General features: G+C 35.3%; 1 protein-coding gene across 1 annotated transcript in view; it reads right to left on the bottom strand.

The window, feature by feature from the left end:
* Window positions 1-7,683, bottom strand: part of UNC13C_3 (Protein unc-13 C) — a gene marked incomplete at its 3' end in the record, with an annotated part of 136,419 nt that extends 128,736 nt beyond the window's left edge. Inside the window, exons 1-3 of the mRNA XM_051218576.1 lie at window positions 7,643-7,683; window positions 4,301-4,430; window positions 2,468-2,585 (exon numbers count right to left, since the gene is read on the bottom strand). Coding sequence (XP_051075072.1) covers window positions 2,468-2,585; window positions 4,301-4,430; window positions 7,643-7,664 — 270 coding nt within the window. The 5' untranslated portion in view covers window positions 7,665-7,683. The remainder of the gene's footprint in view (window positions 1-2,467; window positions 2,586-4,300; window positions 4,431-7,642) is intronic.
* Between the last annotated feature and the right edge of the window lie 7,418 nt (window positions 7,684-15,101).

Here is a 15,101-nt window from a genome sequence, read left to right as displayed (position 1 = left end):
CACGTAACAAATAAACTTTAACTTATGTAATCATACACTTTACCGCATAAATATTCAGCTTTTTCGGATGACATATTAAAAACATAAAGACAAAATGTTCACCTCAAAACTAGCGGAACATGAGTTCGATGCCGTATAGAAAGGCAGGTCAATGTTGTGACGTCCGGAACTAAAACAGAACAGATATTAAGCACTTCCTTCAGTTGACTTCAATTCATGATGAAATTACTTCCAATATATTCGCTTATAAGTTTGAATTACGTTACACAATAATCTTTGAACAACACACACTAAATAATATTATACGTTATTATCTTTGTTTTCGTTTCTAGAAATGTGATTGTTGGGGCACTTTAGTTTTTAGTTATAAACATTTAGGAATATTGTATAAACCTAGACTCAACAAATATCATGTGTTCGTTGATTAACTTTTTTATAGTTATATAGCGATGGACGAGCAAATCGCAGATTCAATGATAGCTTTTAGGAATACAAGACTAAGGAATTTTTCATTAAAAATATTTTAACCAGAAGTATATGCTAAATGTCTAAAATTAGAACACTGTTCTGATGATTATCCGAAAATGTACTCGTCAAATAGCTAATATTTTGACTGGCATATAATAGATTACAAAAAGGTTTCACAGGACGGTAGATATTTTCTCCACTGATCTGTGAGCAAAATCAGTACAAATATGATACAACAATTGTTAGCCCTTCATCTTATCAGTCAGCCTGTAAGTGCACTTTCATGAACATAAATTTCGGTAGAATTATGTTATAATGGTGACCTTGAGTTCCTCTCAACATTTACTCATTTATCAGGCAATCCGAGTTTGCATGACACATGTAAATAAGCTAATATAGAAAGACCAAGTATATAGGACTTATATATATATATATATATATATATATATATATATATATATATATATATCACATTATTGGTAAACATATTTGGGTTCATCAGAGACTCATCAATATTAAAATCAACGTGGGTGGGACAAAAGTGTTCATCCTTTAAGAGGCCGAAGATAGTCTCTTAATCGTGATTGTAACTCTTTGAAATTATAAATGGAAAGACTAATTGAAAGGTCGAAGAATTGACACTCATGAATGATAACGTGATTATTCCAAGGATATCTTTGAAGACGCAGATACACTGACCAGTCATCCAAATAAATCGGTTCCACGCTCATCACATAAATATGGAGTTTCTCCATTTCAATTGGGTCATAATACAGAGCGACTTTGAAAGACCTCAGAAACACCCTTAAATATGCATCAAATGCACCTTTTACACTATATTGCACTTACTATAGGGATGGGTAAAATATTTGTATGCCAGACCTAAGAGTTTGCCAGTATATTTTAATTTAACCCAAATATTCGACTGATTATGAGGTCTAGATAAGTGGAAAATTGTGTGAAACGAATTATGACAAGAAAACTTTCTATCTACCTCAATGAAACTGAGAGATAATGAAAAAAGTCTGCAATGTATGGTCCAAGAGTGAATACAATTAATGTATCATTTACAATTGGGCTATTTTTAAAATCTATAATGCTATATTAGTTAACTGGCAGGATCGGCGAAGCAAGAGCCGCATTCTTACAATTGAAGAACAACTAAAGAACAAAGGTACAAGTGTTTGTAAACAGTTGTCTACGCAAGATACTCAATATCCGTTGGCCAGATACCATAAGCAACATCCTACTGTGGGAAACGACAAACCAGCTTCCAGATGAAGAGGGAATTTGTAAAAGACGTTGGAAATGGATAGGATATACATTATGTAAATCACCAAACTGAATCACGAGGCAAGTGATAACTTGGAATCGTGGAGGGAAACGGAAAAGTGGAAGGCCAGAGAACACTAAGTCGGGAACTTGAAGCAAATATGAAAAGGATCAATAGCACTTGGGAAGAACGGAGAAAGATTGCCCATGACAGAGTTAGATGGATGCTACTCTACGAGGGGCAACAGGTGTAAATAAGTAAGTTAACTGCAACGATTTGATCGTATTCAAAAGTAAAGAATTTGTTAAATGATGCTCATCAACATAAGTAAAGAAAAGAGATAATTTTTGGCAATTAACAGTAATATACAAAAAACCCACTTAAATTGACTCATCATATTAGATCGTTACGCTGGATATGGAAAGATAAAATTAACTGGAAAGATCCAAGATAGATATGTTTTATAACTGATAAATATTTGGACAGCTAAAATTGACATGGTTGATCTGATAATGACTGCCAACATAATACTTAAAAGTTCTTTAACAAAAACAACTTCGGCTTATAAAATAACACTTTCTGTAACGAAATGAGAAACGCTAAAGAGTCGTATTAATTTAAGTAGATTGCTAACATATTTAGCAGACCATTGAAACTAGTAAAAACATTCGCAAACAGATTAACAATAAGTAAATTTATTGATGTGAAACATAGAATACAACAAACCTTATTAGAATGTAGTATTTTGTTTAAGGGTAACCAAACAACTCCTAACAGCTTATCTTTTAATAAACCTTTCGAATGTATTTCAATCAGGAGGCCGCCATCCATACGTTCCGTTTCGCTAAATGAATAAACAAAAAAAACTTAAGATTAAGGAACAAATTGAAAATATAAGCATAGATACATATTATTTGATAAATTAAACTGCCTTACTCTTAAGTATCATCATGATTCTGTTATTATATGCTTAATTTGGCTTTCTTGCGGTAACCATGAACTATATACTAACGATAGTCGGTGACAATTTTTCTCATTGCTACCATACTCGTCAATAAACTATTAACAAAAATAAACACTGAATGATAGTTATACTTATGTCAAGGTTATAAGATAATATTTCAAAAATAATTTTGTTATAAAATTGATATCACTTGGGGAATTTATCAAAACAAGAGAGCAGTAAATAGTCATTTCGTCTGTGACTTAACAAATTTAGAAATACATATGCACAATAATATGCATGATTGAACTCCAACTTTTAGTTTTTGCAGTGAATTTAGTGCATTTATACAACTGGTCCATATTCTTAGTCATAGTCAATGTGATATAACGCGATCTTTATGGGATGCTACCACCTAGTTATTATTTCACCCCTGACCTATTAAAATTCACAGGTCACCTTTCCTACTGGAACTACATGAAATCCATCTCAAAGCTAGTCACTAGTGGGTACACGCCTGAACTTATCAATAAAATCACTTATTATAAAGACACAATACACTTGGTTTTTTCGACAGCAACGCTATTTATAACATTTTTATGCTAAAAAGCGGTTTACAAACATTTCAGATAGCCAGCTTGAATCACCAACATTATAGAAATGAATCTATGAACTTTCTTAAAGATTTGAAGTTATACTTATCTGACTTTTGGTAAAAAGCTGTTAAATAACTAGTCATGTTTAAGGACTAGTGAAAGGTGGAATACTACTTTACTCCACATGAATAAAAAACAAACGATCAATTAAACTACTGCAATAAATAACTTAGTAATTAATCACAGTTAAAATGTTTTCTTTTCCATCCACAGGATATAACAAATATGTTTACAAGACGCTATGAAATTCACAGAGTTCTCATCCATTGTTTTCAATAAACTATTTATATCATAACAGATATATTTCTTCTATAATTATTAAGAAAAATAGAATAACTTGTCCATTAGTTCCACGTATATGAATGAGCTACAGTTCAGTGATTTCTAATAGTTATATATATATATATAATCTTTCGCTCAATTACCCAGAATAAAAGGCATTCGGTGGAGTATGAAATTCATTAACTTAAGGCTAATGCATTGTAGCCAACTTCCCAACTAACTTTGTGTTCTGCAATTCATTTCCCGTAGGAAAAACGAGAAATCGATTATATTTACTTGCCTTATTTAGCATTAAATGATTTGCTTACTTGTATCAATAGGGGGAGATACGTTTTCTATGGATATTCTCAAAAGCTTAGGATAAGTGATCGACAGATTTTCAGATAGAATGAAATGAATGCCATCTCGACCTTCATGTGACATTTTTGCCTTGGAAATATACTGGAGAATAGGCGACTTAGTTGTCGTAGTTAGAACTTAGCACAGTTTTTCGTACTGTATATTATCTATACAAATAATTAGCTCTAAATGAGCAGTGAATCTAATTGACACTAAAATATCAACTGGTGCACAGAGAATCTGGTTTGTTATTTGACATTTCAGTAGTCAGTTTAGAACGGATAACTAGTCATACAAACTCAGCTGATTAATCCATGAAAATGAATAGTGGAAACTTACAATATAAATTCTTCGTTCCATTTTGGTGCAGTTCCTTTTACTGATTGAGTTGAGGAATGTGCTTGTCTTAATTTAACGCTAATATACGTATTTAGCGATGAATCTGAACTTTCTAAACGTGCTTCAATAACTATAACAACAAATTTCAAAACCAGTAATAACAATAAATTTTGTGAAAATTCATGTAAATATATCATATCTTTCCAATTATCATTATTACTGATTACATTTCCTTCTATATAGAATTATTGTTTTTACTTTAGCATTAAGCCAGTATGTCAAATCGTAAGGGAAGGTGAATTAAACAATTTTTGAATAAGAAATTAACCTGCATAGGATGATAACAACATAAATATACCATTCAAGAGCTTATTTGCCATTGTACTCAAATCACTACAATGCCATTAAACCTATTGCAGATCACAAAAGTCCAAACCCACTGCAGTTGTAGAATCACCGAATTCTTCATGTGTGACTTAAACGTTTTTAAATCTAATCACTTAGGGACAAAACGTGTATCTCATTGAAGACATTTTATTAAAGTGTTACAAAAAAAATTAGAAAACTTAATTTTTTAAAAACATATTGAGTTTTTTATCTACATCAGCATGAATAATGACAGGTTTGTTTTTGTTTGCAGGATATGCTTTTTATCAATTTATCAGAGTTGTGGATGTCTTTAATTTTGATAAAAATTATCAACCTTATATAACAAGGTCGATTATAAGCAAGTTTTAAAACCGATACACCGATTTACATAGGCCAAAATCTCTACAATCACAAATTTTTAAAACTTGTAAGTTTGCATAACCACTAGATACCATGAATCTCATTTAACAAACAGAAATTTGTTTACAGACGTTTTTCAGAAAAGCAATGTATATCCAAAAATATATAATCACTAAACGAATTGGTAGTAAACTTGGACAGATTAGTATGGATTTTTATTCAGAGACGTTTTAAGCGAAAAATGCAATTTTAGACATGATAAAATTTTCTGAACTCAATATTAAATGCTACGGTTAAAAAAGCTAAAGAATAAAGCGTTAAAAAAGAAGGAGTCTACAGCCGTTGGCTTCAAAAATCGAAGATACATAATCCTTGTCTATACTTAGTTGCTTCTTACTAGCTAACTGTGATGAACAGGTAAGAACTGATGAGCAACAACTGCCTTATAAATGCTACTTGGTATTTTACTAACGACAATTTATTATGAAATTATATATATATGTTCATCTTCGTTAAAACTAATTCAAAACTGCACTCGCAATTTATTATGGAAGAAATGTCTCCAAAAGGTGAATGAAACTTTTAGCAACAGAATTGTGCGATAGGTTCATAATCTAAGCTTATATTTGTCCGATTGAAAAGTAAAGTATTCTTACCCATGGATATAACCCAGTTGTAAGATCAACATTTAAACGTTTTGTGCTACTTAAAGTCAAATAGATGGTGTGATTATTACAAACGGTACTTAAGATTCACTTTTCATAGCTGCCAACTCTATATGATGTCATTAACAACAATATCCTTTATTTACTTTATCAAACACTACATTCGTTTGATATACCAAACTTTTTCAAACGAAATCAAAATGTTGGTTTATTTATTATACTGGCGTCTAAATACATACATCTTAAAGAACTAAAGGCAATGGAGTTAGAAGTTCCGTTATCTACTTAGATCAAATTACTCTACCATTCAGTGTTGGGAAGTGGGCAGAATACGAAACTAAATTAACCAATGACACTTTTGTATCAACATAAAGGGTGAAAATATACATGTATATTATACATAACTGTGACTGGCTAAGACATAATCTTTTGCCCTCAGGAAATTCTTTTCATGTGGTTGAAAGTAAAATGATATGTGAAGAAAAACATGCCAAAAACTTGTTACTCAAGTTAGTTATACTTTATAACAGCACTGAAATCGTAGCCAATGAAACCGTGATGATTCTCATTGTAGAAGAAAGAAATAATAATCATTTGTTGGTCGGTTGTCTTCAATAAAGTTCCTATCACATGTGTGCGATGGCGAAAGTTGTCATTCTATATGGGCACAACAAGATAAAGCTAACAATATGAATATAAGAGAGGATCAAAGTAATCGAGTAGCGACTTCAACAAGAAATTGTAGGCTTTGAGAGCAGGGCTTGAGGAAACAGAGTGAAAAGGTATAAATGAGAGAGAACCGGAGCTTAAGGTTTAGAAAAGACAGGGGATGAGTGCCTTCTGAGCCATATCACCCAAAACATCTAAACACAAGTTTCTTTTGCCATCTAGATCTTAATCGATAATGTTTTGAAGCTACCTATTGTTAAACTCCTGTTTCCCATCTATATACACTATGCACAAGTGGTAAAGGCCAACACCAACATAGAGAAATACAGTTATTTGGAATACATGATAAACATTTTGTAGATATAGAAAACTGGATTAATTAAAATAAAAATAGATTTGCCCAAAAGTTTTGATCAGGAATAAAGTATAGGCTTTTAGAAAGCTGGAAGACCTTCAAAGAAAAAGTTTGGAAGGTTTTGATAAACCCTTAAACGAAAGAAATCACTTATCGAATATTGAGTAATTATTGTGGCAAATTGGTCGAACAAAACATTGAAGACTGATGAACAATTAGTTAGATACAACCCTTTTTGTGATGCAGTTGATACCAAGTTAACCAATATGTTATATAAACATGTTAGAAAGATCACCTATATCTATATCATTAAAACATCAAACTATAAAGTTTGCTTTTCGTGAAACTTCGTCCACCAGATGGGTTTGCCTTGGAAGCTGGACCGGTCAACAACGCTAAACTAGAAACAACTGACTGAAGTATTATGGGTATACCTAACATATTTTTACTAGTTTTACCCCTAGACAGTGCAATTTCAACTTCAAAATGTCAACAGACTTTCTGAACGTGATAAGCTTTCACAGGCACATCATCGAATATCAAGTTACTACTGAATTTCTCCAAATAATTTGCCTAATAATTTGAATTTATCAAGTGATGAGTTATGATGAAAAAAATAACATAAAGCAAATGTGATTAACACTTTGACGCATGAAAGTTGCAAATCAATTGTTCACTAGAACTGTCAAAAGATCACGGCATAAATAAGAGCAACTATGGCTAATGGTATGCTTGTAACCACTCAGGTATAATGCTAAGCTACAGAGTAAGTTACATCAAGCATCTGGCAGACTTCATGACGCGTTTTGAAGACTGCAACTGAACATCCTAAATAGACATCTCGTAAACTGAACAGATTCAGATTAAAACAAAGCACATTTTAAAGGTGTGGTTTAGTGGCATCCATATACTTGAGAAACTTACTTTTAATGCAAAGAAGCGGCATAACTCGATATTAAAAACTCCACCATCCCGCTGAAGCAAAATGACCTAGCCTCTGTTACAACCTTAGTAGTTCATATAAATGAAAGATTAAAACAAACACGTGCTAATGCAAAAACGTAGAAAACGAAAATCGCTTAAAATTGAATTTTTAATGCAGACGATTTACATCCATTAGGTCGTGAACTCAATTACATCGAGTGTATGGCGTCCATTATTTCGTGGTAATATTATTGTAAATATGTTTCTGAAGAAATCGAAAATGTGTACTTCTTACTGGAATTCCAAGTCAGATAGCATTGAAATGTTGATACCTTATGATAGGAATCCAGAAGAGCAGTAATAGAGCTGCTGGCAAGTTAGCATAAATTTCTGTTTGTAGTTGTTAACAATACATTCACTTTCTTTTTAAGGACTAAAGGGAAGATGCTATACCACAATCATTGGTAGACAAATTAAAAAAACAGACTATTCGTAATCAGCAGGTGTACCCAGAGAACAGTTTATCACACTATGCATTTATTTTTGGTGCATTCTCCTCTGATTTGTGCTAGAACTGAAATTATATGTCTTCTAGAAAATATCCAAGGATGTTCAAGATGCCGTAATTCAGTAATAGACCATCTAGGTATACCCTTTATACTAAAAACTAAAGATCAAGTGATTCATATCATCTTTTTTATCTTTTGAATTTACGTGCACGAACTGGTTTTATGAATAACCTACCATCTTACAAAATTCGACAGTGATTGTGACCATAGTAGTTCTGGTGGTGTAAATGAGACTTCTCTCCTCTCCTAAACTTCCAGTTTGGTAGACACTCACCCACAGTTTCTTGCCACGATTCAAATATAGTATTGACTTCTCGTTCGTGGTATTTTGATTTCGATATGTGAAAGATGTTGGCAACAACATCGACTGATTCTAGTGTATTAGGAGTACATAGTTTGCTAAAAGGCCTCTTTGGAATACCTATGGTCTCGCGATTATTTATCATGTGTTTTATGCAATAATTTAATCCTTCTTCCTTTCCGAGTTTATAAATATCTACTTTAAGCTTAACGAGTCTAAACACACTCTGAAATCGTTTTAATTTGCTTAAATATTCTGATAAATAAAATAATTTAAAAAGAGAAATTTTGCCAGAGATGAAGAAAGTCATCGATTACAGGGTGTTCAGCGGAGGACTTTCACGACAATTGATGTTCTTCCGAGCACTCAGTTCTTGTATGGTTTCAAAATAGCGACGTTAGTGTTACATCTGTCATTGTTATGTCTACGGAACACGTGACTAGTATGTGGGTGACACTATAAACCATAATTTGATTACCCTCACGTATATATATCACCTACTTCCTCACTGAAACGGCCGTGTAGTTACGTATTTTCGAAGTTCATTCTTGGTTATATTTTGTTCTGTTGGTACGGCAGCTGCCATTTCTTCTCGAGATGAGTACTAGTTTAAAAGTACTGGTGTGGATATGTGTTCAAAATGAGAAATAAAAACGCCTTTTTAGATGTAATACAAATCTATCTGTATTAAATTTCAGACTTTACTCGTTTAACTTTATAAATATGAGGCTGTGCATCATCTACATGACTTCGTATTACTAGTCAGTGTGTTTTCATTGCATGTCGAGATAGGATTTTGTGAACCAAGCTTAAAGTAATTGAGCACTCCGCAGATATGACATCAATGTAACGGAAAGAACACACTGAGAGTCCTTCCAAGGCATTTCATTGGAAAGTATTGAGGTTTATTTGTTTTTTTCCCCTGTCTTATATTCTGACCTCCATTCAGGCCTCTTTCGACCACGCTTTATGTCCTCCGCTCTCACTTACCTGAGCTCTTGTTATTTGACCTTGATTAAATATTTACCTATCATTGCCTAATTTTACTGTTGCAAGTTTCCGAATTATTGACCGTAAGGTCGTGCCTGGCTAAACTCAAAGTCACGGCGTGAGTCAGTGTGACTGTTAACCTTTGACTATTTGCTTGGAAATCTCTCTGGAATGCTTGCACATAGATACCCAATCCCTTCTTGTTAGAAATAATTGAGTTGATTCTCAGATATCAAACCTTAACCTTCCAACTATTCATTTTGTTCCTCGGCACGTTAGCATGTCCTAAAAACCCGCTTGACTGCATAGCACAGGCTGTATCGTTCGGAGTATTTTGTAACGTTGATGAACAATGTTCTGTTTCTTAAATTAAGACTGCTTTAAATTAGACACAATGTAGATCACTGACATGGGTGAAGTGCGCGGAACGATTGGGAGCCAATTCAAGTCAGGCGGGAATGGTGTGGCTAGCCAGCTAACGTGGACATCACACCTAGCATTTAACGCCCTTTCGTCGTTTCCGGATAGTATGGCTGCTTTGATGACTTTACAACACAAACGACGCTATTACAGAAGGCGTGTGTATGAGTAACAGAATGTGGCCGCTGATGCATAGACCAGTCTATGGCGTGCGATTCACTAGTGTGCGTCGGTTGTCCTTGACCTTGGTGAGGGTCTGTGGACTCTTCGACTTTCAGTGACCTTGTGGTGTATGCTACTTATGATGACAGATATACGTATCATGCAACGTCAATCGAAAGTGGGATGCGCGTCAATAGGAGGTTGAGAAGACTGAACTGAAGAAAACAGAAAGGGAAACATAAAGGAATTCAGAATTCAGGGAATCATGAATGATGGAAAGACAAGTGATGGGAGATGTACAAATGAAGTATTTAATGTATAATTTTCATAGTTTAAAAAACACTGTGGTTTTCCACTAAACAATTAACTGGTCATTCTCATCAAGTCTTCTTTCATAGCAACCCAGTGACATTTCACTGGCCTTACAGCAGAGTTTGTGTTTTGATACAATTTGATACAAGTCATTCAGAAACGCTTTGTACGCATTACAGAAGAACGAAGCTTGACCAAAGCGAATAAACTTTGATTCGTTAGTTCTGTTGCCGTTATTGTCATGAGTATAGTATAGTATTCATATTCGGTGAGTCAAATGTCGAAATTAACTAGATTGGATAATTTTAGTATAATATTTGTCATATTAAAAAAAGGTTCTGTGTTTTTGATGCGGTTTTGTTCTCTGAGCTGGATGGTTCGGTCGTGGAGCATTCATCGATCTTCCGCACGACATCATCAGCACAAATTTCAGATAGAAGTGAAGTATTCGAATTTCTCCATATGTGTTTCACAGTTTGTCCTGCACACCTCGATGTTGATTGGTTCTTATTGACCTTAAATTTGTCATTGTTTACTTCTTTGTTTTGGTTGTCTCCCATTGATTTGATTTTTGTTCCTATATTTGTGCATAATTTTCCTGATTGGTTGATAAATTGGATCGATTTCAATGTGCTTGTTGATTGCTGATTGACCTTAGTGACAGGCTTCTAAACGTTCTCTAGTGTTTTTGGAATTTCCTTTGTCCACCTCTATCCACCTCTCCACTATCTCAAAGGTTCTAAGTGATTGAGAAGGATATTGCGTTAACTTTAAGGACGGGAAGGGAGAAAATAAGGAAATAGAAATGAGGGAAACTCGAACTACGTAAATAGTTTGATAAGCGTGCTTATATTTACAGAACAAGAACAAACGACTATGTATGTATCGCTAGATGAAAAACGAAAAGAAAAGAAGAAAGGACTGAGAATAAATAACTTAGAAAATAACTTATCATTGAAGTAATATATGACGGTAGAATACGTGTTTATGTAGTAATACTTTAGAGTGATGCTATGAAAGTCGCAACTAATTGCAGTGAATTATAAAATATCAATATGTATGGGTCATACATAGATTCAGATTCAGATTTGTGTAGTAAAGACAGAAGGCCTACGGCCGATGTTACTCCTCTTCTAGTATGCTTCTGTGTGTCCAGTCTTCTCTTGCTTCAGGCAGCAGGTTACAAGTATTGATGACTCAGTGTGAAAACCTGCATGCCACTGGTATTTTGTTCGTTCTTGGCTTTTCTACTCGCCTGCTAAGTTCTCTGAGATGTCCTGATCTAGTGAGAAGCAAAATAGAGAATAGGTTAGGTCCAAAGTCATTTCTCTGTATTCTGAACATCAAAATTAGATCTCCCCTTAATTTGCAATAGGACAGAGTAAAGAGGTCCAGTTTTTGAAGCCGCTCTTTGTATAATAAACCCCGGAGTTCCGGAATTGCACGGATGGCTGCCCTCTGTACTTTTTCTAGTATGTCTGAGTCACCTTCTAAACATGGGTTTGCAGCCTGGACGCAGTTCTCAAGCTTAGTTCTCACTAAGGATGTGTATACTGTGGTGAACATGGTAGTATCTAACTTAGTGAATGTCCGTTTTAAAGCCCTGTTGTAACTCTCTCTTCTTACGGTTATGACCCAGCTATTCCTATTGCTTAGTATTCTTGGACACCGATTCACTTGACAAGACCCCAAATCAGAACACGGTTGAACAAGAAAGAGATTATATTCCAAATAACAAGGTTATATGGAAGCAAGATGCAAGCCAGAAGCACAATAGGGAAAACGTCAGTGTATATATAGTTTTTACATGAGAAGATCCTAGAGTATTCTCCAACTATCGACTAGTGCTGATCAGATTAGAATTAGCCAATCAGCGTGCACCAAAGCAATCGTGCATTGAGCTTGCTTTAAACTAGTCTATGTCTCTCTAACAAGCCCAGAGGGTCCGAAACCTTTTAGCTGCGACCTCCCGGCAATGGGCCGTCGTCTTATGATCATGACTCACTGTCACCTCTAGATCCTTATGAGACCGGACCACGGGTAATGGCACTTCCCCTATGTTGTACCTATTAACCTTCGAATCCCCAAAGTGCATGTAGACACACTTTGCCGCGTTGATAGGCATCAGCCACTCTTTAGACCAGTTAATCATGTTATTTAAGTCTGCCTGAAGAGCACACGCGTCTGTGTCTCCAGTTATTACTCGCCAGATCTTTACATTGTCAGCGTATAATAACATTGGAGACTGTACTATACTTGGAAGATCATTAACATACATTATAAAAAGCAAAGGACCTAGAACGGAACCTTGAGGTACTCCACTAAGTACTGGTCCCCAGATGGAGCACTTGGAATTTACTCTTACTTTCTGTCTACGACCTACTAGGAAATCCTTAATCCATTTTAAAAGAGGTCCGGCAATATCAAGGTTTTCCAACTTTGATAGCAGTCTATTAGTTGGCACCTTGTCAAAAGCCTTACTGAAGTCTATGTAGACAACATCCACTGAGTTTCCGTTGTCTAGGGCCTTTATCCAAGATTCCCGTGCTATACGGAGGTTCGTTGTACAGGATAGACCCTTTCTAAAACCATGTTGTGCCATGTCCAGTAAGTTATTGCTTTCCATAAATGCCGTTGCAGTCCGTTTGATTATTCTTTCCAGTATTTTAATTACAACACTGGCGAGGCTTACGGGTCTGTAATTCGATGGAACTTGTCTTGGTCCTGTTTTATGTATGGGAGTGACGATTGCGTCCTCCCAGTCCATAGGTAACACACCTTGGTCAAGTGACATATTGAATATCACAGTCAGTTCTTTTCCAGAAAAAAATCATTGTGCAAAAATGATTTAACACTATCTCATTTTAACGACATGCATGTATATCAGTTTATTCCTCTTTTTTCTCACGTTTTACGTCCTTACGTACGTACGAGCGTATTTCGAAATCTACTTGCAATTACTTTTTTTATTTTCCAGGACGTATGGTAAAGATGAGAAACCGAAGAAGATTACCAAGGATTGAAATTTTTGCACTGTTTGTTTTTCGTTACCATATTGTACCACATGACTCCTTACGATATGAGGAGACGACTAGATCCTGATGGACATAGCAAGTTGATAGAGTGTTCACTGACGACAAGCTTGCTGGGTTTAAAATTCTGGCTAGCCATGTTTTAGGATCATGACAACCTCTCTAAGGAAGGGTGGGCTGCAGCGGGGAATGTATCCACAAAACAAATATTTCTCTGTGTCTTCAACGTTGAATCTGGCCTTATTAGTTTTACTGGACACATTTAACTGAAGGCGCCCTGTCACTCATCCGCACCAGATCACGAGTGGGTACGCCGTGTTACGCATCCGTTGGAACGGTCGACCAGCTAATACAGAACGCCCCTCAAAGTATTGATAGTTTTCTAGATATATCTTTGATCCCCTTCATTACTAACTTCTGATTTGACTTGGTTGGCATACTTCGATTACAAAGGTGGTACTTGCAAAGGAGTTTTTGAACTCCGAGTACCTGTGGTATCTTCATGGGTAAACTTTTTAAACACGTCCTTCGTAATATATCTTTCTACGAACATTTTGTTCCGAAGAATAATGTGTAAAGTGATCATATAAAGTAATGACAACTTTGGAAATAGGTAGGTTAACAATAATATGGGATTTTTGGAATAGAAGACATCAAGGTCAGGAGAAACGTAAAGGCTAGGAAATTGACCTATCAATTGTTTGGTTCTGTACTAAATAAAAAACTTTATATTCAACTGTTTCCAGCTGCAAGGTAACTCTGAATTATTGAAACACTTGTTTCGACTCCTTTTGAGCGTGTCGTACTGTAACCAGATGATTGGAAAAATGGCTACAGGTAGACTACAGATCTTATCGAACTCCAGGTTTTTCATTAGCTGAGTGAGAACCAAGTCAGACGTGGTGTGTACAAGAGGTTCATTATAAGCCACAGTTACAAGCGCAAATATACTGGAAGTAAAGCTGGTGAATACAAACAAAGAGTCATTCGTCTAATAAAGGATATGTGCAAACTAAATAAGTTTTCATGTTGAAATATATTACGGAGAACTGTCTATAAACGAAGTTTTTATGATCTTAATAAAGTATTGGTGCTACTAGATTACTGTAAGACTGTCTTCTACTTCGAGGTGCCTAGTCGGAGTCATATATAGGAAGCCCACTGCTGACATCGAGTGTGACAGTCGTATGCTGGAAGGACTATCCCGCTCTACTCATCTCGGTCTCACTCATATCCTGATTCTGGGAGACTTCAATCTCCCTAGAGTCAATTTCGCGGAACATACGTATATTGGAGGTGAAAACTCAACTGAAGCTCGGTTCTTCAACCTCATTGAGAATTTGGGATTATACGAAAATGTGAGGTCGGCAACTCGTTGGAAAAACAGTCAGGCACCATCGCGCTTAGACTGTGTATTCACAAACGAACAATTTCTAGTTGACAACCTCTCAATCTTGGCTCCCCTGGGAAAAAGTGATCATGCCGTCATAGCCTTCAGTTTTGTCAGCAAAACTAAGCTAAGGTATCCCACCAATAACTTGCGTTGGAATTTTAAACGGCTGAATGTGCCAGCTCTACACCACTATCTACCACAGGTGGTTTGGGATGTTCACCCTCAACTCAATGTAGACGGTCATTGGGACTTCTTACTGCACACGCTCTTATGTACTACA

This window comes from Schistosoma haematobium, chromosome 1 (genome assembly GCF_000699445.3).
Source record: "Schistosoma haematobium chromosome 1, whole genome shotgun sequence".
NCBI classification, from domain to species: domain Eukaryota; kingdom Metazoa; phylum Platyhelminthes; class Trematoda; order Strigeidida; family Schistosomatidae; genus Schistosoma; species Schistosoma haematobium.
This window is presented reverse-complemented; position numbering and strand designations above follow the sequence as displayed.